The following is a 25,912-nucleotide window of genomic DNA, read 5'->3' as shown; positions in this document are numbered from 1 at the left end:
CACCCTAAGAAATTTTTCTTTTTGGCCTTTTTGGTGAGGCAATCAGGGTTAAGTGACTTGCCCAGGGTCACACAGCTAGTAAGTATCATGTGTCTGAGGCCACATTTGAACTCAGGTCCTCCAGTCTCCAAGGCTGGAGCTTTATCCACTATGCCACCTAGCTGCCCCGGTAATTTCTTTTTTCTATAAGTTTTGTGTTGATTCTAATGAATTCTTCTAAAGGCCATGCATGTGAAGCTCCTCAAACAAAAAACTTATTAAATGCTTACTATGTGACAGATACTTCATTAAGTACTGAGGATACATACACAAAAGTTAGAGTCCCTGGCCTCCAAAAGCTTACAATCTAATACATAGCACATATATATGGGAATGATGACCAGGGAAGGAAATGTCTGATGAGTCACTGAGGGTGGAGGGGCAAGCTGATTTATAAAGCAACAGGTTGATGAAGTGTTTTCAGAAACAATGGTACCTCTGATTTGATACACTGACTTACTTCATCCAAAAACTCACCTGAAGTTTATGAGGCTCAGATCATTCTTTTCATACAGTCTCAGAAGAAGCAATATCTTCTGATCTAGAAAGTGAATGAAGTTCTATTCAGAATGCGGTAAGTACCATAAGAGAACATGTCATTTATATATGGAAAAAAGCACAAAATGCCATGCTTTCATAAACTTACCCAGGACACTGAGGGTTGCACCATAGCCTCCCAGTAGCACTGCAAAGTGGCTGCTTTCACAGACACAAGGACAAAGTTTTACGATAGTTGATATTAGGTCTATTAACACTTCTAAGGAAAAAACAGACAGAATTTTAGCATTAAAGGTGATGACAGGTCATTTAGTAGAGTTCTGGGCTTAGAGTCAGGAGGACCCAAGTTCAAATTTTGTCTCAGACGTTTAACTGCGTGATCTTGGAAAAGTCACTTAACCCTCTTGGTCTGTTTGCCTCATCAGTAAAATGAGGTAGCAGAAGGGTAGTTGGATTTGACAGCCTCTCCCTTCAGTTCTAAATCTATGGATCTAGAATGGTATATATTTGGGGGAGGGACAAGAGAGAAAAAGAAAACAAATCTGAAAAAATATTTAAATGCTTTTCAATTTCTTTCCTATTACAGTTTTGCTCTAATGCCCTTAATATAGCCATTTTGCTAGAAATTTCATAGCAAATATTTCCTTTCAGACTGACAGATCTTTTAGGAAAGAGGAAAGTAGTCTGATATTACTTTTCTCCCAATTTCAATTCTATTATTCAAGTAATGATAATAACTAACATTTCCATATCACTTTTAACATTTTCAAAGCACTTCATGTATTAGCTTATTTGATCCTGATGACAACGCTGGAAGGTAGACGCTATTATTATTCTCATTTTACAGATGAGGAAACTGATCTTAAGAAAGGTTAAGTGATATCTAGGGTCACACTGAAAGAAAATGTCTGAGGCAGAATTTAGACTCAGATCTTGTTGGTTCCAAGTCCATCATTCTAATCATTATGCCACCTAATTTTGTAAGTTAAAAAAAAATTGCTCATATATCACTTTAGCCAGGGAAATTCAAGGAAAGCTTAGCAAGAAAGGAGCATGTCAGAGATTTAGTTACTTGGATTTCTGCTTGTGGATCAGATTCTGTTGGTTAACATTACAGTAAGAAAGGATTATACTAATTAACAATTAGAGGTTGTTTGCCTAGATATTATTTGTTGAAAAGTCAAGAAGACTCTGATCAGGGAACATAGCACAGGGAACAAGCACGGCCTCAGAGACAGTCAGGTTTAAGTCCTGTTACTGACACCTACTGACCGTGTGACCCTGGAGCAAGTCTCTTAACTTCTAAGTTCCCTAGGCAACCCTGTAAGATAGTAAGTTACAGATGAGTTGCAATTTTGGATTGGTAAAGTTGTAACACACAACTAGTTTAGACCAAAAACACCCAATCATTTCTAAGTCAAAGAAAACAAGTGTAAGTTTGGATTCAATAGGAACATAACATTCTGATACTGTTTTAGAAATCATTCTAAAAACAAGTCAGAGACAAGTATGGGTGGGAAGCTAGTTTGGTGAAATCAGAGGACAAACATGTACAATAAAATACACATATAAACACACAAGGAGACCTTTTACTTGGATGTTTCTGTCATCTTCTGTTGATTGCAATATGGTTGGCAAAAACATAGAGTGCTGTGTGATCATCACGTACATTAGTGGTAGCTGGATTAACTTTTTGCAAAGGGAATTTTCAGGCTTATATAAGAGCTGTATACAAGCATGTAGAGTCTTTAAAAATGTGTAATCCTGATAGTGGAACCTAAAAAGACAAGAATTAATTTTTTAAAAGGCTGTACTAAATGTAGATACTATTTAACAAAGAGTAGCTTTTTATATTACACTTAATTCCCTAAACCTCTAAACAAAGACAAGGTATTCCACTCTAGAGACCAAGCACCCTGGGGGGCTTAATGCCTTCATTGCTGGAACGCCTGCCACGGAGCCCTGCCGTGCTGATTGGTTGTTGCCTCACTACCTACTAGGCTCAGCTCCTGCCATGCTGCCTAGACCTTCTCAGGTACCTTCCCGTCTCTCTACCTTTTCACTGTTTTCTACTTGTGGAACCATAATGCAATCAACTCTGTCATGACTCCTACAAAGGGTACAACAATTTATTCCCCTAAAGCTCCATTCCCTACATATGTTGTCTCCTCCTTTTATAATATAAGCTTCTTGAGGGCAGGGATTATCTTCAATTTTGCATCTGCATCTCAAGGGCTTAGCACAGTTCCTGGAAGATGGTAAATGCTTAATATAACCATATTAATGCATTCATAGAAGGTTCGAGAAGTGGAGACATATTAACTTCTAAGGCTACTAAAATGCTGAACAACCACATCTAGTTTTTTAAAGTTTGAAGATTCACTAGAAGAACAGAACCTGAAAGGAACACTTCTTTCAGAAAAAAAAGAGCTTCTCCCATACTAAACTGCCTTCACAGCCAATACCTCTTTCTCTTCCCATTCTGTTCTTTACACCACATTGGACCGTCCTCATTTTCAACTTCTCAAATCTCCAAATTATTTTGTAAACCCTTATTTACTAAGACTTCAATTACACTGAGAAAACATGGTAGGCAAAAGCTGTTGCTTCCATGTTGTTTCCTCAATAAGAAAACAGTTTTTAAGCTATCTTGAATTTCAGAAGAGACAACCAACAGTTTAGCAACAGGAAATTCTTTCCAGATACTGAATGACCTCCAAACCACAAAAGGGAATACACGGCAAAGTGCTCAGGTAGTGGTGGAGAAGCAAAAATGGCTCCTGAGCTAACAACACTTAAATAAAGTAGAACAATAACTACCAATATGATAGGTACTCAAAAAGGCTTAATAATATGATATTTAATGAATATGTATCAATAAATACACATTAATCAATAATTAATTGATGGTTATTAAGTTATTGTTATTGATAACTTCATTTTATTTAGGCCTTTGTAATATTAAATATATAAACAGAATGACCTATTTTTACTTTACATTTTCCCTCTAATCATCAACTGAGTTAAAATGAATTGGTTTTTTCTCAGCAAATTTCACAACTGAAGAAAATCTTTCCAGTAAAATAAAGTCAGCTTACTTAAGCCCTGTCTTCACAAACTTCTGCCAATCAACAGGATCCACTTCATTAGCTGAGTGCTGTGTGGAAAGTAAACAAAGAGAAACAATAAACACCATGGCAGATAATAAGGTACAATTTCCAGTTGTATGAAGAGTTGTATGTGTTTCACTCTTTAGGAAACACAGTTGCAGCTAGATAGCTGAACGAACTGTCAGGAAGACCTAAGTTTGAATCCTGCCTCAGACACCTACTAACTATATAGGACTCTTGGCGAGTCACGTGATATCTCTGAGCCTCACTTTCCCCATCTATAAAGTGGAGGTAATAATAGCACCTATTTTACATATGTAAAGCACTTTGCAGACCTCCAAGGGAATATAAATACAACGATTACCTATCAGACTCTGAACTCTGTCAGAGAACTGACTGGTTTTAGCTTTCTTAGTACTGTCAGCACTTAGCACACTAAGCATTTGGAAAACATATGCTGAAAGGACTAAGATACAGAGTTGCCCAGGAAGAAAACGATGTGTCTTGCATTCTTACCACCATGGTTTTTGTTCTACACTCCACAACACTCACAAATAACCTGTCTCAATATTAAAGAGATATTAAATCTATAAACCAATCACAGCTCCCTTCTGCCTTGAGAGAGACACTAGAAAAAGTCAATGATAAAGGTAGATTCTTAGAGCACATCCAATTGTCCTGAGAACACAGATGACAAAAATGTAAAAATATGTATTTTTAGGAAAAAGTGCTTAGCAATGGAAAGAGCACAGGGCAGGGAGACAGGAAGCCTGGTTCCAGTCTTAGACCAACTGAGAAAAAGTCACCTCACTCTCTATGGGCTTGTTAAATCATGTGTAAACTGAGGGAGTTTAACTAAATATCTAAGGTCCTTTTCCTACTCTATGTTTCTATCCAAGGTCCCTTTTTTAGTATCTATATAATTATTGATAAGAATGTGATAAATGAAAGCCATTTTGCTATACCGAAGTAGTATAAAACTAGTCAGAAAAAGCAGAATTAAGTTTTAAAAAATGAAATATAGAATAAATACAATAATTAAAATATCTGCTGCAGATAATGGTATAAAAATGCCACCACCTTTCCAAACCACAGATGGTAAGGAGGTCAGACAAGCAGCCAGGAGATTACAGGATCAGGAATTAAATTTGGATTGCAGTCTTGGATCTCAGTTCCAGGACAAGGAGGAACAACAGCACACCAGAGCCTGTGGCCATATGTAAGCTGGGCCCCTGGTCACAGTTCCAGCGTGGAAATGAGAGCTGGTGGTCGCTCACAGACCACAGTGCACCTCTCCCTAGATCCTACCACCTTGAAAGAGCTGAAAATTCAGAGAATTATCTCTGAAAATAGCCGCACAAAAAACCTGAAACTGGGGATGTTTCCCTCTCCACTTCAGAAGCAGAGCTCCACTTTAGCATAGAGTTGAAAATCAAGAAATAGGCTGAAAAAAATGAGAAAACAGTAGAAAAAGATCTTGACTATACAAGTTACAAAGATCTCCAAAGGAAAACTCCTAAGAATATTGTAGCCAAATTTCAGAGTTCCCAGGTCAACAAGAAACTATTGCAAGCAGCCAGAAAGAAACAACTCAAGTATTGTGGAAACACAATCAGGATAACACAAGATTTAGCAGCTTCTACATTAAGGGCCTAGAGGACTTGGAATATAATATTCCGGAGGGCAAAACAGCTAGGATTACAACCAAGAATCACCTGCCCAGTAAAACGAAGTATAATCCTTCAGGAGGAAAAATGGACATTCAATGAAATAGAGAACTTTCAAGCATTCCTGATGAAAAGACCAGAGCTGAACAGAAAATTTCACATTCAAACACAAGACTCAAGAGAAGCATAAAAACGTAAACAGGAAAGAGAAATCATTAAGGTATTTAATAAGGTTAAGCTGTTTACATTCTTACACGGGAAAATGATAATTTTAACTCCTAAAAACTTTCTCATTATTAGGGCAGTTGGAAGGAACATACAGACACAGGACATGGGTGTGAGCAGAATATGAAAGGATGATTATTTTAAAAAATAAAATAAAAGGTAAGAAAGAGGAATACACTGGGAGAAGGGAAAAGGAATAGGTAGAATGGATAAATTTTTTGACAAAAAAGAGGGATGAAAGAGATTTTACAATGCAGGAGAAAATGGGGGAAGTGGGGAAGAGCATGTGAACCTTACCATTAGCTTAACTGGCTCAAAGAGCGAATAATATACATACTCAGTTGGTATAAAAATCTGTCTTACCATACAGGAAAGTAAGAGGGGAAGGGAATAAGAGAAAGGTGTGAGGGGGGAGGTGCTGATAGAAGGGAGGGCAGATTGGGGAAGTTAAAAGTCAGAAGTAAAACACTTTTGAGAACAGACAGGGTGAAAGAAGAGAGAATTAATAAAGGGGGGGGAAATAAGATAGAGGGAAATACATAGTAATCATAATTGTGAAAAAAAATTTTAAAGCAAATTTCTCTGATAAAGATCTCATTTCTCAAATATATAGAGAGAACTGAGTCAAACTTATAGGAATAGAGCTATTCCTCAACTGATAAATAGTCAAAGGATATGAACAGGCAGTTTTCAGAAGACGTAATCAAAGCTATCCATATTCATATGAAAAAATGCTCTGAATCATTACTGATTAGAGAAATGCAAATTAAAACAATTCTGAGGTATGCCACCTCACATCTATCAGAAATGACAAATGTTTTTAACCAGGCATAACAGACATCTTCACACAATGACTTATCCCAGCGCACAACAGACTGGGCATCAAGTGGTTAGGTTAGGATGCACAAAGGAAGGCTGGTGAAACAGAATCCAAACTAATGAAGACCAAGGATAGAAACACTGAGACAAGGTCACAGGTTGTTTCCATGATACTCCTCTTAACCATTCCAACTTTCACCATGATAAGTACATTAGCAGGAGATACCATGACAGAAAATTCTAGGGAGAAAAGTGTAGGACCAGCTGGACATAATTCCCTCTAGGTGCTGTTCACATGATGAATAACTAGTGCTGTTACCTAGTGAATATAGTATTTTTTCATAAGAAGGACAGAAAGCAAAGATTATTCAAAGTGAACAAGTATTCTGAAGAAAGCACCATTTTTCTCAGTAGTTAATAATTATTAGATAGATTAAATTTCCATATCAATACACATGTCAAAGACTGGCCTCACTTGCTAACAGTAGTAGTTCTTTGGGACACTGCTTCGTAGACTCATGTCATTGATTGTCATTGTTTTTTCCTACTAGGTCATAGAAATGTCAGATTGTTTTAAGTGGTAATTTAGGATAACTATAAAATGCTTCTTCTACCTACATAAGTAAAAGGAACTCACCAATAACTCGGTAAGTCGTGACAACATAGACTTCTCTGCATCCTGGGTTTTTTCTTCTTTGTTACCACTGCTGTATGAGGCTATTAGCCATTTTATACACGACCCCAACAAAGTCTTTTTCCAAACATCCAGCTCTTCCACAGATTTTTCCAGTACTAATGACATGGAATCTGATACAATCCAGCTGCAACAGACGTGAAATATGTCAAGAATATAGGCTTATAGGATTTCACCCTTATAATTCACAGAAGTTTAAAACAGGTTACAGAAGACACCAGCATACCCACAATAACTACATATCATGCTAAAGACACCCAGAGATAACATATTCTTTTTCACTCTTTTGTTAAAAACAAGAATATCACATTAAGGACAGGATTAGAGCAAGCAAAAGTTAAAAATAATAGCATCACTGCATTCTTGAAGTCAAGTACAAAAACTTCGGCCAGTCCACAATATCTGTGCATTGCAAACCCACCCAGCCACCTGCCTGTTTCTTCTCTTCTGGTAATATCTTTCATGGAAAAAAAAATGAGCTTTAGGTGTAATAATTATAAGTAATTATTATGGATGAAGTCAATGTGGTATACTAGAGTTAAGAGTCAGAGGCCTATTTTTAAGAACCAACTCCATTATTTACTATAATTTACATTATATTCTATAAATTACATTATATTCTAGGCCTCAGTTTCCTATTCTGTAAAATGAAAAGAATACCTGTACCACCTATCTCGTAGGACTGCTGTGAATATCCCAAGGATCCCTCTCATCTTTTAGGATCCAACTTAAAACCCTTCTCCACAAAGCTTAACTTGAACATGCTGACTTGAAGATGAAGACCTATATCAATGGCTGGTACAACTTGGCTAGGTGACCAATGCACCATAAATCAATAAGCATTTATTAAGTGCTGACTATGTGATACAAAGACAAAAGGGAAGTCCCTGTCCTCAAAGACAATTTAGTGAGGAGAGATACATAAATACAGATATCTTGTTTTAACTGTCTATCACATAGACTATGTAGACTGTTGCTACCTCTAAGAGCCAGGTAAAGTCTCAGATGCCATACTGTAGCTTTAAGAGCTTACATGGACAAATGGGAGGAGGTAGTTGGGAAATGGGTTGAAGAGAAGTATCTCTCCCTGTAGATTCAGAAAGGAGGTGTATTTATCCATGGCCAATGAACAACCACAGATAATTTGCACTGTCTGTTTTGAAGACCTTCTTGATAAACTACGGAGAGAACTGGCTGAAAGGATGAGCCTGAGAAAAACTGGCCGAGACACAGGAGGAAAAAGAAGACAAGATCTTCTTTTCTGAGGGAGCTGGCTTCAACTTTATCTGATAAAGGGGACTTAAGAAAAGGACTTTTCTTCATATTCTGAGAGATACCGAATGGAATAATAATGAATTTTCAGACAAATGAAAAGAAGTCAACTACTAACAGTTCGGGAGTTTGAGACAACTTTGGCAACGATACCAGTCATCACGAATATATGATAAATATATGTACGTAATCTATTAAATATAACAACATGTTACATTATGCTTATTACTGCTCATTTGTTATTATATACAGAGTAATTTTAACATTTATTTAAATACATATAAATATGAGTAAGTACTAATGGGGAAAGTTTCTTTGGTTCACTGAATATCTAATATTTAAAAATTGGAGTGGGGAAACCCCAAGTACAGTAATTAATGAGAAGAGTTTGCAACTTTATTAATGAGGAAAAGTATTCAGCACATCCCTGGATGGTTATAAGAGCCTGAAATTAATAAATTAAATATACAGCAAAGAGAGGAGGGACAGGCTGAAGTTCAATGGTCTATAAGTGAATGTGGTCAAATCCTAGGACCTGTTTACAACTGTTACCGAGTTTACAACTGGGGCAAGTACCTGTAAACCTGTTACATATATACCTATAAAAAGAGATACAAAGTAATTTGGAGGGAAGGCCCTAGCAGCAGGCTTCCTGTAGGAGGAGGCCCTTGAGCTGTGTCTTGAAGGATACCAGGGACTCTATGAGGTAGAGGAGAGGCAGGAGAGCATTTCAGGCATGGGATGGGGATGGGGTGGGAGGTGGCCAGCCAGTACCAAGGTTTGGAGATGGGAGAGAGAGTATTGTATATGTGGAAGAGAGAGAAGGCCATTTTGGCTGGATTGTCAAGTGTGGAATAGAGAGTAATATATAAGGAAGCTCTAAAAATCAAACAAGAGTTCAAATTTTATTCCAGAGGTAACTTTATACACTGGAAGTTTAGGGAAATGACAGAGTTAAACCACTGGCCTAGTATATGGAGAACTGATTAGAATAGAGAGATATATTTGAAGAAGTAAGTCCAATTAAGAGGCAAGAGATGCTAAATCACTACTGATTAGAGAAATGCAAATTAAAACAAATTCACGGTACCACCTCACACCTATCAGATAGGAAAAATGACAAAAAAGGAAAATGATAAATGTTGGAGGGGGTGTAGGAAAACTGGGACACTGATGCACTGTTAGTGAGTTCTGGACTGATTCACCTATTCTGGACAGCAATTTGGAACTATGCCCAAAGGGCTATAAAACTGTGTATACCCTTTGATCCAGCAATATCACTACTAGGTCTGTATCCCAAGAAGATCAAAAAAAGGGAAAAGGACCTATTTATACAAAAATATTTACAGCAGCTCTTTTTGTGATGGCCAAGAATTGGAAATCAAAGGGACGTCCATCAACTGGGGAATGGCTGAACAAATTATGGTATATGACTATAATCTATTATGCTATAAGATATGACAAGCAGGATGATTTCAGAAAAACCTGGAAAGACTTATATGAACTGATGCAAAGTGAAGTGAACAGAACCAGTAGAATGTTGTACAAAGTAACTGCAATGCTGTACGATGAAGAACTATGAATAACTTTACTATTCTCTGTAATATAATGATCCAAGATGATTCCAAAGGACTCATGATGAAACATACTGTCCATCTCCAGAGAAAGAACTGGTTATTATCTGAGTACAGACTAAAGCATACCATTTTTCAATTTCTTTTTCTTCCTTCCTTCCTCTTTTATTTTGTTAGAGTTTTCTTGTACAAAATGACTAATATGGAAATGTTTTACATGATTGCACATGCCTAACCTATATCAGATTGCTTACATCTCAGGGAGGGGGGAGGAAAGGGAGGTAGAGTGGAATAGAATTTGGAATTCAAAACTTTCAAAAAAAAAAACAAAACCCAAATGTTAAAAATTGTTTTAACATGTAATTGGGGAAAAAATAAAATATTATTTTTGAAAAAATAAAGAGTTCCTAGCCCGAAGGGGGAAAAAAAGAGGCAAGAGGAGAAAAGGTACTAAATGGCAGACATGTGAGTAGTGACAAGGGGATGGATCAAAGACATGCTGTGGAAGTAGGTGTAAAAGATATTGATCATTGAATGGATATGTAAAAATGAAGGAGAACTAGAAGCTGAGAATAACACAGAGGTTGCAAAACTGGGAGACTGGAAGGACAGTCATGCCCTCAAAAGAAATAAAGTTCAGGGGGGCAGCTAGGTGATGCAATAGAGTCAGGAGGACCTGAGTTCAAATCCAGCCTCAGACATTTGACGCTTACTAGGTGTGTGACCCTGGGCAAGTCACTTAACCCCAATTGCCTCACCAAAATGAACAAAAAAAAAAAAGGGAGAGAAGAAAAGAAATAAAGTTCAGAAAAGGGGTGGGTCTGGAGATAAGATAGTGAGTTTTTATTTGGACATGTTGAATTTGATACTTTTGTGGGACATCCAATAAGAAATCACAGAATGTAAGAGTTGGAAGGGATCCCTGTAGCCACCTAGTCAAACCCAAAAATGAAAGGAATCCCACTATAAAGGAGCACTAGGTAGTCCAAGACATATGACTGGAGCTCAGGAAAGAGGATGAGGGCAAGATATATAGACATGAGAAACAACAGAAAGAGATCATTAAACCAACAGGTAATGATGAGGTCACAGAGAATGAAGAGAGAAGAGAGTCAAACACAGTCTTGGAGTTATACACCCAAATTTGGGAGTGGCACAATGATAATAGTCTAGTGAAGGGACAGTTGAACAGGTTGGAGGTAAAGATAAAGTACTGTCACAAAAACCCAGAAAAGAGAGCATATCCAGGAAGAGATGGTGATCAGTGCATCAAATATTGCAGAGAAGTTTAGAAGAAACAGAATGAGAAAAGGATATTAAATTGATATCTTTGGAGAAAGCACTTTCATTTGAATGAAAAGGCAGGAAACCAGACTGCAAAGGACTGAGAAGTGAGTGAGAAGAGAGAAAGTAGAAACAATTAGTGTAGACAATTTTTTTGAGAAGTTTGGCCAAGATGACTTAAGGGGATAGTAAGCACTAGTAATGGCTTTTCAATGAATACAGAATTAGGCATGTTTGTAGGCAGCATAGTTAGAATCGTAGATAGGGAGAGACTGAAGATAAATAGTAAAAAGAGATGACTGTGGGGATAATCTACTGAAGAAAACGGGAAAGATGGGTTAGTCTTACTGAGGAGAAAGGCCACTTCTTCAACAGAGACTGGAGCAAAGGAGAAGAGAATGGAAGACAGCTTCAAGGGACTGAGATTTAGAGAAGGGACTCATTCAGCATCAATGGCTTCTATTTTCAGTAAGGTAGAAAGTGAAATCTTCAGGTATGAGGGTAGGAGGGGGTGGTACGAGAGGGTTAAGGAGAGAAAGGATTCAATGAAAAGCATTTATTAAATGCTCATATGTGTCAAGGTCTCTGCTAAGCACTGAAGATACAAATACAAAAGTGACACATTACCTGCTCTTATGAAGCTTACGTTCTAATGGGGGAGAGGTACAAGGCAATGCTAGCCAGGGAAGGGAATGATGGTCTAACTGCTGTAGGGGATGAATTAAGGAGGAGTAAAAAGACTGTCTTGCTCCAATGAGAGATCATGTCTTCCTGAAATGCTGAATTGATACTTATCTTTTCACACTGTATCTTCTATGTCCAACTAGATTTTAAGTTCCCTGAAAGCAGGAATCATAGTATATACTGTACTATAATTCTCTAACTGGCTAAAAACATGTCGTTTACATGAAAATACTCAATAAGCACCTACATTTTTCTTGTTGGTTTTTTTTTGTGTGAATTCTCAATAAAGTGTACCTGGGCATAGGCATAACCACAGGCAGCAAGTAAACATTAAAGCGTTCAGGAATGAAGATGCTAAAGTGAATCCTCTCCATGGAAGTAACTCAGGACCACGGGATCCAAAATATCCCAAATTTCTTCCTAACCCAGATAACATGGATACATGTAGCCTTAAAATGAAAGAACACTCCCCAAATTTATTTTCACACTGCTCAACTCTCCTTCCCACTCTCTAAACCCTTCACTTGTGTTCCCTTTTTTGGGGTCCACTTTAGTTTTTACATACTGAAGAGTCTTTCTGATGAGCCATCATTGATTCATTCCTCTTACCTCCTGGATTTCTCTGGCCTTTGAAGAATGACGGGCAGCTGGTCTATGAGGAGTTTAAGCTCCTTTGCTCTTGAATAAGGAACCAATTTAGAAAGGACTTCTTCTTGCATCCCAAGACCCTGAGGACCATCTCCTAAAAGATTGTTTTGAAGCTCTCTCCACAGGGCCTTTCTCAACACATTCATGACACCTCTAGACACTGGGGCAGAGATAAACATGGAAAAAAAAAAGTCAGCTACAGCTTGCTAACCTAAACCCCCCTGCATGCCCTTTTAGAACAAAAAGGTGTACACTTCCAAGCTTACTAATACTAAAAATCTTATACATGTTACTAAGACTTTCATGATTGACCTCTAAGTATCCTTCTAGCCCAAAATAATTTGATTTGTTCCTGAAAAGTACAGGGTGACAGAGGAGTATAAAGTAAAAACAGACATCAGCCTTCTTGTTCTTTAAAAAGAAAAACACATCATAAAGGGTCGACTGACAGACATTTATTAAGTGCTTATTAGCTAACCTGATGCTATACAGAAGCAGGGTGACACACTACTCACCAAAAAGTTACAGAATATCAGAGAGATTAAATTCTACTATAAAACACAACTTGCCTACTTACTCGTTCTTAGAACTAAATGGAAACCCACAGAATGGTTAGGGTAAGGGGTCTAAGGAGGATACAGGGTTAGTCCATGGCACAGGCACAACTTCCAGTTAATAGGAAGAGTCATGCCTTAGCATAGGCCGCAGGTTACCCACCCTTGGACTCTATGCTAAGGCATGACTCTTCCTATTAACTGGAAATTGCCATAAAAATTAGGATGGCTGGAGAACAGAGGCATTGATATTCTATAAGGCTACCACAAAGGGTACAGGCCTTAAAGAAACATGGTGCCCCTGGCACTGACCCTCTCTCCTCTTGTTATCTCATTCACTGATGGAGTAGCCAAGAACATGTACAGAATTCAACAAGTCACAAGAGCCTCCTGTCACTTCATGTCATGGGATCCTACCACAGAAAGACAAGAGTTATATCTCCAAAGTAGGAGTTTTAAAAGCTTTCTTGTGTCATGAACTCTTTTGGCAGTCTGGTGAGGCCTATGGAACCCTTTTCAGGATGTTTTTAAATAATAAAAGGAAATGCTAAATTTTAGATCATAGTGAAAATAAAGACATAATCTTTTCCCACCAAAGTTCATAGGTTTTCCCCACCCAATTCACCCACAGGGAGTCAAGGGACTCCAGGGTTAAGAATTCCTACCTTAAAGAGTTTATTTAGAATAAGGACTATACTCAGCTATAATCTGGTAGCTCAAAGATCTGGGATTTTAAAAATAAAACATAAATTATTTCCCAACCAATCCTGGAACATGGTTTACCTTTGGATGGACGTGTAAAGTCTCCCTGCATACAAGACTGCAAATAGGTATGGAGGAGTGGAAGAAAGAGGCTGATGTTTTCTGGAAGGCAGGGCCCTAGGTCCTGCAAACACCACAACTCAAAGTATAGCAGGTGGGTACTACTTTGCTGAATCAACAAAGCTACAATGGAAAGAGAAGTTTCTGTCTTACGATTTAGACAGTAGGTCAATAAATCTAACTCAACTACATGGACCAGAACTGGGTCTTTCTGTAAAGCTTGAAAGAACACAGTCTCCAGCTCTTCAATGCCCAGTGCAGGCAGTAGGGCACTCATTCCCTTCACATATTCCAGGGACAACTGTAATTCTCCTTGCTGGGGTTGTTTCTGGTGGCATCCAGTGATCAGCTGTTTGAGGATCTCTCCTAGGAAGCTCAGATGTTTTCCTTTTTGGGGAGATTTCTTAGATCTCTGACCCAAGAGGGTCAGTTTGGGAAGGGCCAGGAGGGCAAGTATAATGTCCCTAAGCTGGGCTCCATCCATGTAGGGATGTAGTTGGTACAAAGCCTCTATCTGAGTTGAGGGTTTCCCATATGCAGTGGGAGGGCCTGTCCTCAGGGTCTGTAGTTCCTTCAAGACACTCTTAGTAATGGCTTCCAAATACTTTGAAAGGATGTCCATGTGATGCATGTCCTGCAGAATTGGGGCGCTCACTTTCAGCAGTGAGAGGACCCCAGCATTCAAGTGAGTTGCTAGGAGCTTTACGAGAACTGGATTGAGGGCATGTGAGGGAAGAGTCTGCTGCTCCAAGGCCAAGTACCAGCTCTCCAAGGTGGGGTGTCTGAAGATCACCATCAATACATCTTCAAGGGTCTGAAATGCAGCACATATAACAATACACACAAATATAATTGGTTAATTAAATAGTTCTTATCATTTCTCTAGCCTGTTAAAAAACCTACAATGGTCCCCTACTGCCTCCCAAATAAAGTCCAGCTTCCTTAGCCAAGCCCTTGAAGCTCTTCTCAAGGAGCAAGTCTTATGCCCTTCATTCACTACTTCCTCTGATATACTTCATATGCTCCATTCCACAGGCTTTTTTATCTTTGTTCACATCAAAGGGAACTATGCCCAAATGCTTTTCCAACTCTGCCTTTTGAAACCCTACCCATCCTTTTCTTACATGAAGACATTTTACTCCTGAACAACACAATTAGCAATATTTGAGGACAGTGACCAGAGCTTATTTATCTAGCACAGTGCATTAGTATGCTTAATAAATGTTTTTGCTAAATGCTACTGAATGAATACAAAGTCTTTAATCCACAAACAAGGATTTAGGAGAAGACTACTGGCCCTTGTTCCTTTCACACTGCACAAGTTCACTATAGTAGCATACAACAGAAACAGCACTGGCTCTGGAACCAGAGGACCTGGGCTTCAGTCCCTCATCTGTAAATTGAAGGGGTCAGTCCAGATGGTCTCTGGGGTTGCTTCCAGATCTAGTTCCACTACAGTCACTCTCAATGATTGGAATGACTGGAATAGAGCTGTAAAATATCTCATCCAAAACAATGGATAAAATAAAATAATTTTATTTTCTATTTTATTTTCAGCATATCTACTCTTTTACCTATATTAGCTCAGGACAGTTAACACAGAAGTAAGTTTATATTTACTGAACTCAGTTAACTGATGGTATGAAGTGACAAGCAATCTCAAGTGGGCTGTGTCAATGGGAAGTCAGTCTGGGATTAAAAATCTGTCACAGAGGAAACTGCAATAGATAAAATAGGCTATTTTGATTATATGAAACTGAAAAGCTTTTGTACAAATAAAATCAAAGAAAGCAAGATAGGGAAGGGAACACTGCAGACTGGAGGAAAGACTATATTCAATATCTCTGACAATAGCCTAGAATTCAAACAGTTAGAGAGAACTCTTTTCTCTACATTTCACTTGATGAGCTGAGGCCACCTTCTCAGCTCCATTTCTATAACACCAGCTGACTACTGGACACTTCAAATTGGATGCACCATAGGCATAGCAATCTCAACACGTCCGAAACAGAACTCATTATCTCTCCCCTGTGATCCTACTCCTTTTCCAAACGTTCCTGTTTCTGTCAAGAGCATGGACAATTCTTTCAGTCTTCTAGGTTTGTATTATCCTGAACTTCTCACCCCAATCAGTTGCCAATATGTGTCTAATCTCTACATCAGTCTCCTCCTTCCCCCTTACTACTTACACAGCCACCAACTTAGTTCAGCCCCAGCACCTATTGGTTAGACTACTGCAGCAGCATCCTGATTGGATGCCTCAAATCCACTCCAATCTATCCTCCCCATAGTAGCCAGAGCTATTTTCCTTAAGCATAGGTCTGACCAATGTAACTCAATAAATTCCAGTTAATTCCACTGACTCCACATTGTCTCTAAGATAAATCAACTCATTTTTTGTCTTTTAAAGCTTTCCTCAACCCAGCCCCATCCTACCTCTTCATTTGCCATTACTTCTTATCCCTAGGAAGTCTATAGTCCAGCTAAACTGGCCTTCTGTCTTTGTTCTTCCTACCCATCTGATGGCTCCTTCTCAGTCTCCTTTGCTGGATCTTCCTCCAGATCACACTCTCTAACTGTAGGTTTCCCTCAGGCCTCTGTTTGAGGGTCCTCTTCTCTTTCCTTCTATACTACTTTACTTGGTGATTTCATCAGCTGCCATGACTTTAATTATCACCTCTATGATGCTGATTTTCAAATCTACCTCACGTGTATAGCTGAGTAGACACTACCAAGTCAGAAAAAAAAATGTGAAGCTACTCACTAAAAGCTATTCCTATCAAATGGAGTGATACTGAGCTGCACAGAGAGAAGCAACTTTCCTTCCTCATTTCCAAGGAAAGAGAGAAATTCAAATACCTAAAAAAATTTTCTAGTTAGAAACAAGAGAATGATTATGTATAAGAATTTTTCTACACCTTATATGTAGGTAGCAAATATTATTATAATAAATACTTCCAGAATGTCAATTAAGTGATCTGCAGAAGGTCCAGATCTCATTAAATTGTGAAATGAGATCCAACTGGGCTCAAACAAACTTTAAATCTTGAGTTGAAGTCTGTGTAGAACCAATTAAACACCCTACTTTACACGAATAACAAGGGAAGAATAGCTCTGTCTTCTCAGAGCAGCAATTCTAGAAATATTTACAATGCAAAGGCTTCTCCAAATACATGTCCTTTCTTCAATTCAGGCTGCTACAATTAGGAGGAAAAAAACCCCAACAAAATATTTCCTAGTTAATTTTCTAAAGATGCTCATTTCACCTGTCATAAGAGAAAAATGCCTTCATGTGGTAAAATCTCGAGAGCATCACTACCTTATCATTGGCTAATTCCAGTGTGGCCAAGGACTCTTCATCCAAAAAGATAGCAGATTCAGCCTGAGCAGCTTCACATTTCTGTTGGTTACATGTATCCAACTGAAAACAACGGCTCAACAGGTGGCTGAGTAAATTCATGAAGAGCTGAAGCAGTGCAGGACCTGAACTTTTACCAAGCTGTGAAATAAACAGGTAATTACCTTTTAGATATAGTGGAAGATGATAGGCAACTAAAATCCCTTCTTAACATGTAATACTAATTACAAAAACTTATTTTGCCTAAAAGGAGAAAACAGGCATAAGCTAAAACCCAAACTAAGTAAATGTTAACCACAGGGGTGACTGCGTAAAAAAAGACATGGAAAGACAAGGGATGGATCTCTGCTAGTGATCCACAATTAACTTAAGAACTTGATTTGTTGTCCTAGCTTGAGAAACTCGGTTCAATTTTGTTTATCCTTCAGAAACCTACAGAGAATAGACCAGAAAAGCTTATGAGAGAAAGAGGCAATAAGCATTATTAAAAGCTTATTATGCACTAAGTACCAGGGATATGAAAATTATACACACAAAATAATACACTGCATAGTGTAAGTGGAAGATAATCTCAGAAGGGAAGGTACTGGACACTGGGGAGTGAAAGGGAAGACTGGGAAAGGCCCCATGCCATATGTGGAATTTAAGCTGAGTCTTAATGGGAACCTGGAAAGCCAAAAGATAAAGAACGGGAGGGAGAGCATTCCAGGCATGGGACAGCCACCGAAAAAATACAGAATGCTGCCAGTTGAATTTGTTCTTCCCAAACGTCAATTTTATGACCACAGTCCAATTTCAAGCAGCTAGTAGATGACAGGCAATGGGTACAAATTCTAAAGAAATACTTAGTAACCAATAAATCAGGACACTGGGAATTACTTGGCACTAGAATTGTGATAGTTTCAACACTAGCACATCAGGCCTGGCAAAAGTCTGGCTTCTGAAACTGGGTCTCCTGCATCTGGGGAGCCACCTAACAGAAATGTCAAGGAAGTGAGGCCTACTCCTGAAAGGCAATCACCATCATCCTCCCTTCTCCAGTATCTGGCTTTGGCCTCTTGTTTAGTATGTAGTATTTAGCACAGTGTTCTACATAAACAGGCATTTAATGTTTGTTGACTGATATTATCAATAAGTAGGATGGGCATGTGGAATAGTAGACAAAACATCAATCTAGAAGTCAAGTGACCTGGTTTCAACCAATCAGCATTTATTAAGTGATTACTATGTTCCTGACTTAGGCACTAGGGCTACAAACAAAGAAGTGAGAATACTTTTCAAGAAGTTTACATGCTATGGGGGAGTGGAGATGGGGGTGAGGAAGGAATATATGTTCACAGATAAACAGCACATACGCTCCTTTTGTAAAACCAGGAAGTTATATTAGATGATCCTTAAACCCCATTCCAGCTCTAAAATTCTGTGATTATATCAATCAACTCATTCTACCTGACCATGTCCTTGGAAAAAATAAACTTTTTTCAAAGGCTACAGATTAGTGTAATTCTAGTTTACCTAAAACATTCATTCTCCAGAAAGTAGGAGGAAAAGAAGACTTTAAAGAAAAGCAGTTTCACCTTGGCAAAGTTCTCCACAGTGGTTCTGAGATACAGCATCACCTGCTTCACAGAAAGCAGTATCTGCTGCATCGGGAGCTGAGCAATCCTTTCTCTCAGCTTCCCCTGGACATCCTCTTCTAAGAGGAGGGTGCTCCCCTTCTCATAAGTACCTGTTAACAAGATGGAAAAGGCAGAGCCAACCACAAGTGATGCCTCAGTGGGTCTGGCAGCTTGAAATTCCTTTGGAAAAACAGCAAAAGCATAAAGAAAAAATCAAAACAGAAACAAAGCTACCAAATCCTAAACTTTTAAACTGATCAATGTGAATATCCAATTCCTTTTATAGTGTAATTGTGATGATGTATTAACAGATCAAGCTTTTCTATAACAATTAGATATTTTGCTACAATGAAAAAACTAAAATTGATGTGATAACATATGATACTTACAGATTTAATTGTACATTGTACCACAAACAATTAAAACACTATAATTAGGAATAGTGGTAACAGAATTTACAACTAATATTCCTTTTTTTTTTTTTTAAAGGCAATTGGGGTTAAGTGACGTGCTCAGGGTCACACAGCTAGTAAGTGTCCAGTGTCAGGTCCTGAGACCAGATTTGAACTCAGGTCCTCCTGACTTCAGGGCTGGTGCTCTATATACTGCGCCACCTAGCTGCCCCTAATATCCCTTTAAAAGAAACCAATAATCCTTAACTTTAATATGTTGCACAAGAATAAGAGGGAAAAGGGAATAAAGATGAATTCTGAAGCTGTAAAATCTAACCAACTTATTCTTTCCAGTGTAATTAATAAATTCCACTGTTACCTCACCAGGCTTTCCAACACTATCCTATAAGGATACTCTAGATGTGACTTCCTGACTCTTATGAAAAGAAAGAAATTAAATTTTGTGGAAATCTGACATAAGTATTTATAGAATGCCCTTGAGAATGTGTGATACCTCCACTTATTTAGCAGTTTGCTTTCACTGAGTAAGTTAACCATTATGAATCACATAAAATGCCCTGGATGCATAGATTTTTTTGAATACCTCCACAATTTTAAATAAAAATTAAACATGTCTATCTAAAAACTGATTATGAAGTAGGGCAAATGTTCTGAATGCCCCATGATCTGAGCTGATGTTACAGTATCACGTTACAAAGGAGTTAATCCTCAACTAGAGAAGAGAATCAATTCTTTCTTTTCAGTTCCTCAATTTTAGCAGGATTCAGCTGTTTGTCTTTCAGCAGCTGTGTCGAACTATTAAACTCAGATAATCCAACAATGCATTAGTCTCCTTTAAGACATTTAATCCAAACAAATGTTTGTAAAAAAAATTTTTGTTTAAATACTATCCCTCTAAACGAGGGGTTCTTAAGTTTTTGTGTGCTATGGATCCCTTTGGCAATCTGGTAAAGTTTATGGATCACTTTTCAGAATGTTTTTAAATTGCTGAAAGTCACGTTAAATTTCAGTTAGAGGTTAGTCAAAACAAAGATACATTTTTTTATCCATCTAAGTTCATGGACTCCTTGGGACTTTTTGGGCCCTGGGTTAAGAACCCCTGTTCTAAGCTGTAGTGGTGATAATGAGACTATTATCATTAGGGAGTAATGGTAAATTTCATTTTATTACATCTTTGATGTATCTGTGCCTTGTTTTCATCATCTACAAAGTGGGCATTCTATTTCGTTCCCTATCAAGTAGCATCTAATACAGTTTTATTGTAACCATGTACAGCCTGAAAGAAATAATAGTATCTACATACATTTTAGGATAGAATATAAATTTCACTACTAATCACATTTTTTTTTTCAAAATCAAACACAAAATAATTGCAGATAAGTCTCACCAAAGTTTCTCTGGCTTGCTTAGGTATCCACAGGCTGTAGTATTTGTTGAATTGGCAAAGCCGAGCACACAAAGATGTGCTTGAAAGTTGCAAATTGTCATAAGACTGAAGCATCAGACAAAGAGCCAAAGGATCTCTTTGTGTATGTAGGAGGTCTGTCAGAACAGCTATGAGATATGCCAGTATGCTTTCTCCTAAGAAGATAATTACACATTTAGAATATTTGCCCAATCAAGCCTGTAATTAATCAATTCAATCTTTGTCATACACATATACATCCCAATTAACTTCATGCTACAACACAGCATGTTCAACATGGTTCAAATGTAGTTATGTGGCACACCCCTAAAAGCTTCCCCTCAATCAATCATTAATCAATACTCTTTTAATATGATTTGTTCACATTACCTATAATGAAGTCAGTATTAACAAGACAGTGTGAAAGACCAGCTGAAATAAACTATCTACTAGATGCCTCTAGAATACTGGAGTGCTGGATTCAGGAAGGTAACAGTTTGAATCTTGCGTCATCCACCAGCTGTGTAACCTTGGACAAGTCACTTAACTAACTTTTCTCATAGCCACAGTTTCTTCCTCTGTAAAATTAGGTAATAATGACAACTACCTTACAGGGTATTGTGAGGTCCAAATGAGATAACACAAGCAAGTGCTTTGCAAACCTAAAAGGTTTTTTTAAATGCTAGCTATTATCATTATCGTTACTATTTATGTCTTCCCAAACACAACAATCAGCCTAATACAACTTAATCAAAAAAGGAGGTGATTTATTCTGGATAGAATTTAGCTCCTAGTGATCACTGCTTCTTTTACTAAACAGATTAGTGCTAAACCACTCTCTTTAAATATTCACCATATTTATACATATTCTGTTCCTCAGGGAACAGAAACTAAGCCCCGTGGACACATGAAGCAAAAGCCACATGTATTCATCTTGTACATGTTACATGCCTACATGCCTATGGAAATTTATAAACTGCAGGGAATGTCAGATGAGGAGAGTCAGAACTCTTGCTGCTTCAAGCTTCCAATAACTGAACTGAATTATCCCTAGTACTAAATGCACTGTGCCATGGGCTTCCCTATTAACTATTTTCCCACAAAGACATAGCCACTGTTAGGCAGCTAATATGCAGAGCCAAAAAAAGGTACCTGAATCATGTCCAGTCCCAAGAAGCGATCTATTCCTGCTGTCCAGAGCAGCAGGAACTATGGCACTAAAAGGGAACGTCATCAGGATCATATCTTCACTTAATGAGAACCCAATTTCCTCATCTAAGCCTTCGCTGTCCTCCATGAGGACATCCACCATATCCAGGATATCTACAAGATAAGGAAACAAGAAATTATCAAATTCAAATGAACACAGAGACAGGACTGAAATCCAAATGGTTCCATGAGGAAGTATAAACAAGAGGATGCGAACAATAACTATTTGAGAACAAGAAAGATAAAAAGCTTGATTATAATCCATTATAAATAAGAATTTGGACTCTAAGGTCTCAAGACCCTTTTCCGAATTAAAGCAACTTCGAGGTTACATCTCACACTCATCAGACTAGCAAAACTGACATAAAAGGAAAATGACAAGTGCTAGAGGAGTTATGAGAAAACAGACACATTAACACACTGCTGATGGGGTTACAAGCTGACTGGCCATTCTGGAAAGCAACATGGTACTATGGCCAAGAAGTCACTAAACTGCATATCCTTTGACCCAGTGACAACACTACTAGGCCTAGTTCCTAAAGAGATCAATGCAAGAGAAAAAGGACCCTTATGTACAAAAATGTTTATAGTGGCTCTTTTCCTAATAGAAAAGAACTACAAACTAATGGAGTGCCCATCAAGTGGAGAATGGATGAACACATTATGGCATATGAATATAATGCACTACTACTATATTGTGCCATATGAAATGATAAAGGGGACTGTTTCACAGGAGCCTGGGAAGACTTGTATGAACTCATGAAAAGTGAATTGAGCAGAATCAGAATAGTTTACACAATAACAACAACAATGTAAAAAACAAATCGCTTTGAAAATCATAAGAACTTTGATCAAAACAATGACTAACTGTGATTCTAGAGGTCAAGCAATGAAACAATGTTACTGGCTAACCAAGAAGTAGAGGAATAAGACATTTTTTCTGACGTGGCTGACGTAGGAATTAGTTTTGCTTACCAAAAATATTTGTTAAAAAGGTTTTGTTTTTCTTTTCTAATGTTGGGATTGGATAGAGTAGCAGAAGGGAGAGAAAATTTCTTTTGGCTAACTGAAAAAATAAATTAAAAAGAAGACCCTTGCCTAATAAAATATATGATATTTAGTTGAACAGATAATACAAGCTTTCCCTAGCTTGAAATTCCCAGAAGAGACTCTGGGGGAGAAAAAGATTAAAAAAAAAAACCTTAATAATTTTAAGTTGTGAATTAAGGTGAGAAAAAAACAAAACCAAAAACAAACATGGACTAATGGATAGAGTTGGCCTTGGGGACAAAAAGAAGTGGGTTCACGTTCTGCTTCTGACACACTGTAACTTACTTAACTTCTCAACTTCCCAGAAAACTGCCTAAGACTTTAAGTTGCTGAAGTGTTGCCAATCTGCACTGACAGAGTAAACATCCTTCTTAGTCATTCTCTCCATCATTTCAATATGTCCCCTCCAACAAATTAAGGTGACTGAGCTGGTCTCTACCAGATAACACAAGGCACTTGCATTTGCTATTAAATTTCATGATAAAATTATAAATGAAACATTTATTTCATTCCTAACATTGACTGACTCCATAACTGGAAAAAGTCATGACTTGGCAGGTATGACATAGGATCACAGACTAAGAGCTAGAAGCAATCATCAAATCCTACAATCCTAGAATTTTAGAGATGAGAAACTGGAGTCCAGAGAGGTTATGTGGCTTGCCTAATGTCATACAGGCTTAAGCCAATGATCTGAGATTCAAATCCAGGACTCACAAGCACAAATCGAGTGTACTCTGCATTATTCCATTCTATGTCTCATGTTTACTACAGTAACAGTCACCTTTAATGGAACTGCCACAAAGCATTAAACTTCTCTTTTCTGCTTTACAACAGCCTTCTGTAATTTGATCTTTAAAATTGTGGGTTAAAGCCAGAGGACAAGAATGACACGAGTACATACCATCAATGTGGGATATAGGTATGCTAACATTATCAGCATCTTGCTTCATCATAGTAGCTTGCAGTGTACTGGCTTCTTGAACAAAGTCAGCCGCCTTATCTGTGTATGAATAAGGATTTGTTACCAACTGCAACAAAACCTGAATATCAAAGACAAAAAACAAGACGTTATCATTGGCTGCATGGGCAAATACAAAAAATGTTAATGTTCAAAAGCAAGAATTGATTCATAAAAATTTTATCTTTCTACCAATAAAAACAACTTTATTAGCAGTTTTTTTCCCCTTTGCTGTTTGTTTTTTCTTTAATATCTGTGTAAGTTTCAAGTATACCATTTTAAGGTTATAATACCATTAATGAATGAATAGAGCTTTCAGACTGACCAAGACGTGCCTAGAAGTCACTGACCCAGACAAGCTAACACTCTTTTCCATTTGTTACACCACTGATCTTTTAAGCAATTCTGCCACATCCTCTAGGGGGTTTTCAGCAAGCTTTAACAATGCCTTCATGATATTAGAAGAATCAAGTAGCACCGTGAAGAGAATTTAAAACTTTTGTTACATTGCAGAAGAAATTTTTAAACTGAAATTCAAAGTCTTCGTTGAAAAGCTACTTTAAAAAATTAAGGTTCTAATTGTCAAGAGGAAAAAACCCCCCAAAATCTTGATCAATCTCCTTTTACATTTAGGGATATGAAAAAAATCCTTACACATTCCAAAAACTGAATCACTACTTCTTTTCCCTCTTCTGCTGTGTTATCTAACTGTTCCAACCACAGCTCTAGTTCCTTCCATGTGTACTCAAATACTCCAGTGTCACGTAAAATCTGTCAGAAAGAAAAGCAACAAGTGAAAAAAAGGAAGCTAAATTCTAGCAAGACAAACACATCTCAAACATATTTTACCTTAATGATGCTCCTACAAAATGAGCAAACTAAAATACTACCAAGTGGATACAGTGCTGGAGCTGGGTTAGGAAGACCTGAGTACAAATCTGGCCTTAGACTCTTATTAGCTATGTGACCTGGGCAAGTAATTGAACCAGTCTGCCTCAGTTTCCTCATCTGTAAAATACGGATAATAACAGCACAATCCAGATAGCATCAAATGAGAAAATATTTGTAAAATGCTTTGCATATCTTTAAGCACTAAATAAACACTAGCTGCTATGATCATGATTATTACAATTATGATTGTTAAGTGGATAAGAAGATTTTTTTAATTTGGAGAATTTTTTTTAACCAAAAGTTATCTTATTTTAATGATTAGTCTTTAAAAACATAAATAAGTGCTTACAAGCAAGTGGAGGAATGACAAGATTATTTTGTTCTCTAGAATGGAAACTCAGCCTCTCTTGCTCTTGTTGATCTTTTTTTTTTTGGCTTAGCTCTTTCTAAAATGAAAAAAGAAAAGTCTTCTACATCTACTAAGAACATTCTCTACCTGGTTCTCTACTAAAGATCCAAAGATCTAGGTAAAGAAATCTCCTTTATAAGAGTAAATTTATTTTGCTATTTCACGGTCACTCAAGCACATTACAAATTCTACTACATACAGATTATCCCTCTACTTATTCTTATCCAGTCATGGCACCACAGTGATGATTTATACTAGAACCTATTAAACTATGTATCCGAGAACAGAATCTAAGAGAGGACAAGGCTGTCTTAGAAGCCCCATCACTAAAGTGGAACTGTGGCATGGGGTATTATAACAACAAAAAACAAAGTTACAAATATTGTATATAACACAGTAAAAACCCGTTAATTCAGATTGAAATTTGTGATATTTCACTCTGGATTGGGTTGAAGCTCAATTCTGAGGCAGCTAGGTGGCATAGTGGACAGAGTGCTGGACCTGGAAACCAGGAAGTCCTAGGTTCAAATTCCACTTCAGACTCTACTAGCTATGTGTCCATGGACAAGACAATTAACTTCTCTCAGCCTCAGTTTCTTCAACAACAAAATGGGGATAATAACAGTTGTATCATTTATCTTATAGGCAGTTACAAAGATTAAGTGAGATAATAAAAATGAAGCATTTTATAAACCTTAAAGCCATGG

General features: G+C 37.6%; 1 protein-coding gene across 1 annotated transcript in view; it reads right to left on the bottom strand.

The window, feature by feature from the left end:
• The window catches only part of URB1 (URB1 ribosome biogenesis factor), a 91,860-nt gene that overhangs the window by 27,442 nt on the left and 38,506 nt on the right, over positions 1-25,912 (bottom strand). Inside the window, 13 exon segments of the mRNA XM_078146568.1 lie at positions 517-580; positions 686-796; positions 2,124-2,314; positions 3,636-3,694; positions 6,996-7,179; positions 12,476-12,674; positions 13,852-14,704; positions 17,210-17,389; positions 18,826-19,047; positions 20,668-20,861; positions 21,838-22,008; positions 23,849-23,987; positions 24,560-24,676. Coding sequence (XP_078002694.1) covers positions 517-580; positions 686-796; positions 2,124-2,314; positions 3,636-3,694; positions 6,996-7,179; positions 12,476-12,674; positions 13,852-14,704; positions 17,210-17,389; positions 18,826-19,047; positions 20,668-20,861; positions 21,838-22,008; positions 23,849-23,987; positions 24,560-24,676 — 2,684 coding nt within the window.

Source organism: Phascolarctos cinereus, unplaced genomic scaffold, assembly GCF_003287225.1.
Source record: "Phascolarctos cinereus isolate Bilbo 61053 unplaced genomic scaffold, phaCin_HiC Scaffold_726;HRSCAF=1367, whole genome shotgun sequence".
Lineage (NCBI taxonomy): Eukaryota > Metazoa > Chordata > Mammalia > Diprotodontia > Phascolarctidae > Phascolarctos > Phascolarctos cinereus.
Note: the sequence above shows the minus strand (reverse complement) of the source record. Positions and strands in the feature narration are given on the sequence as shown.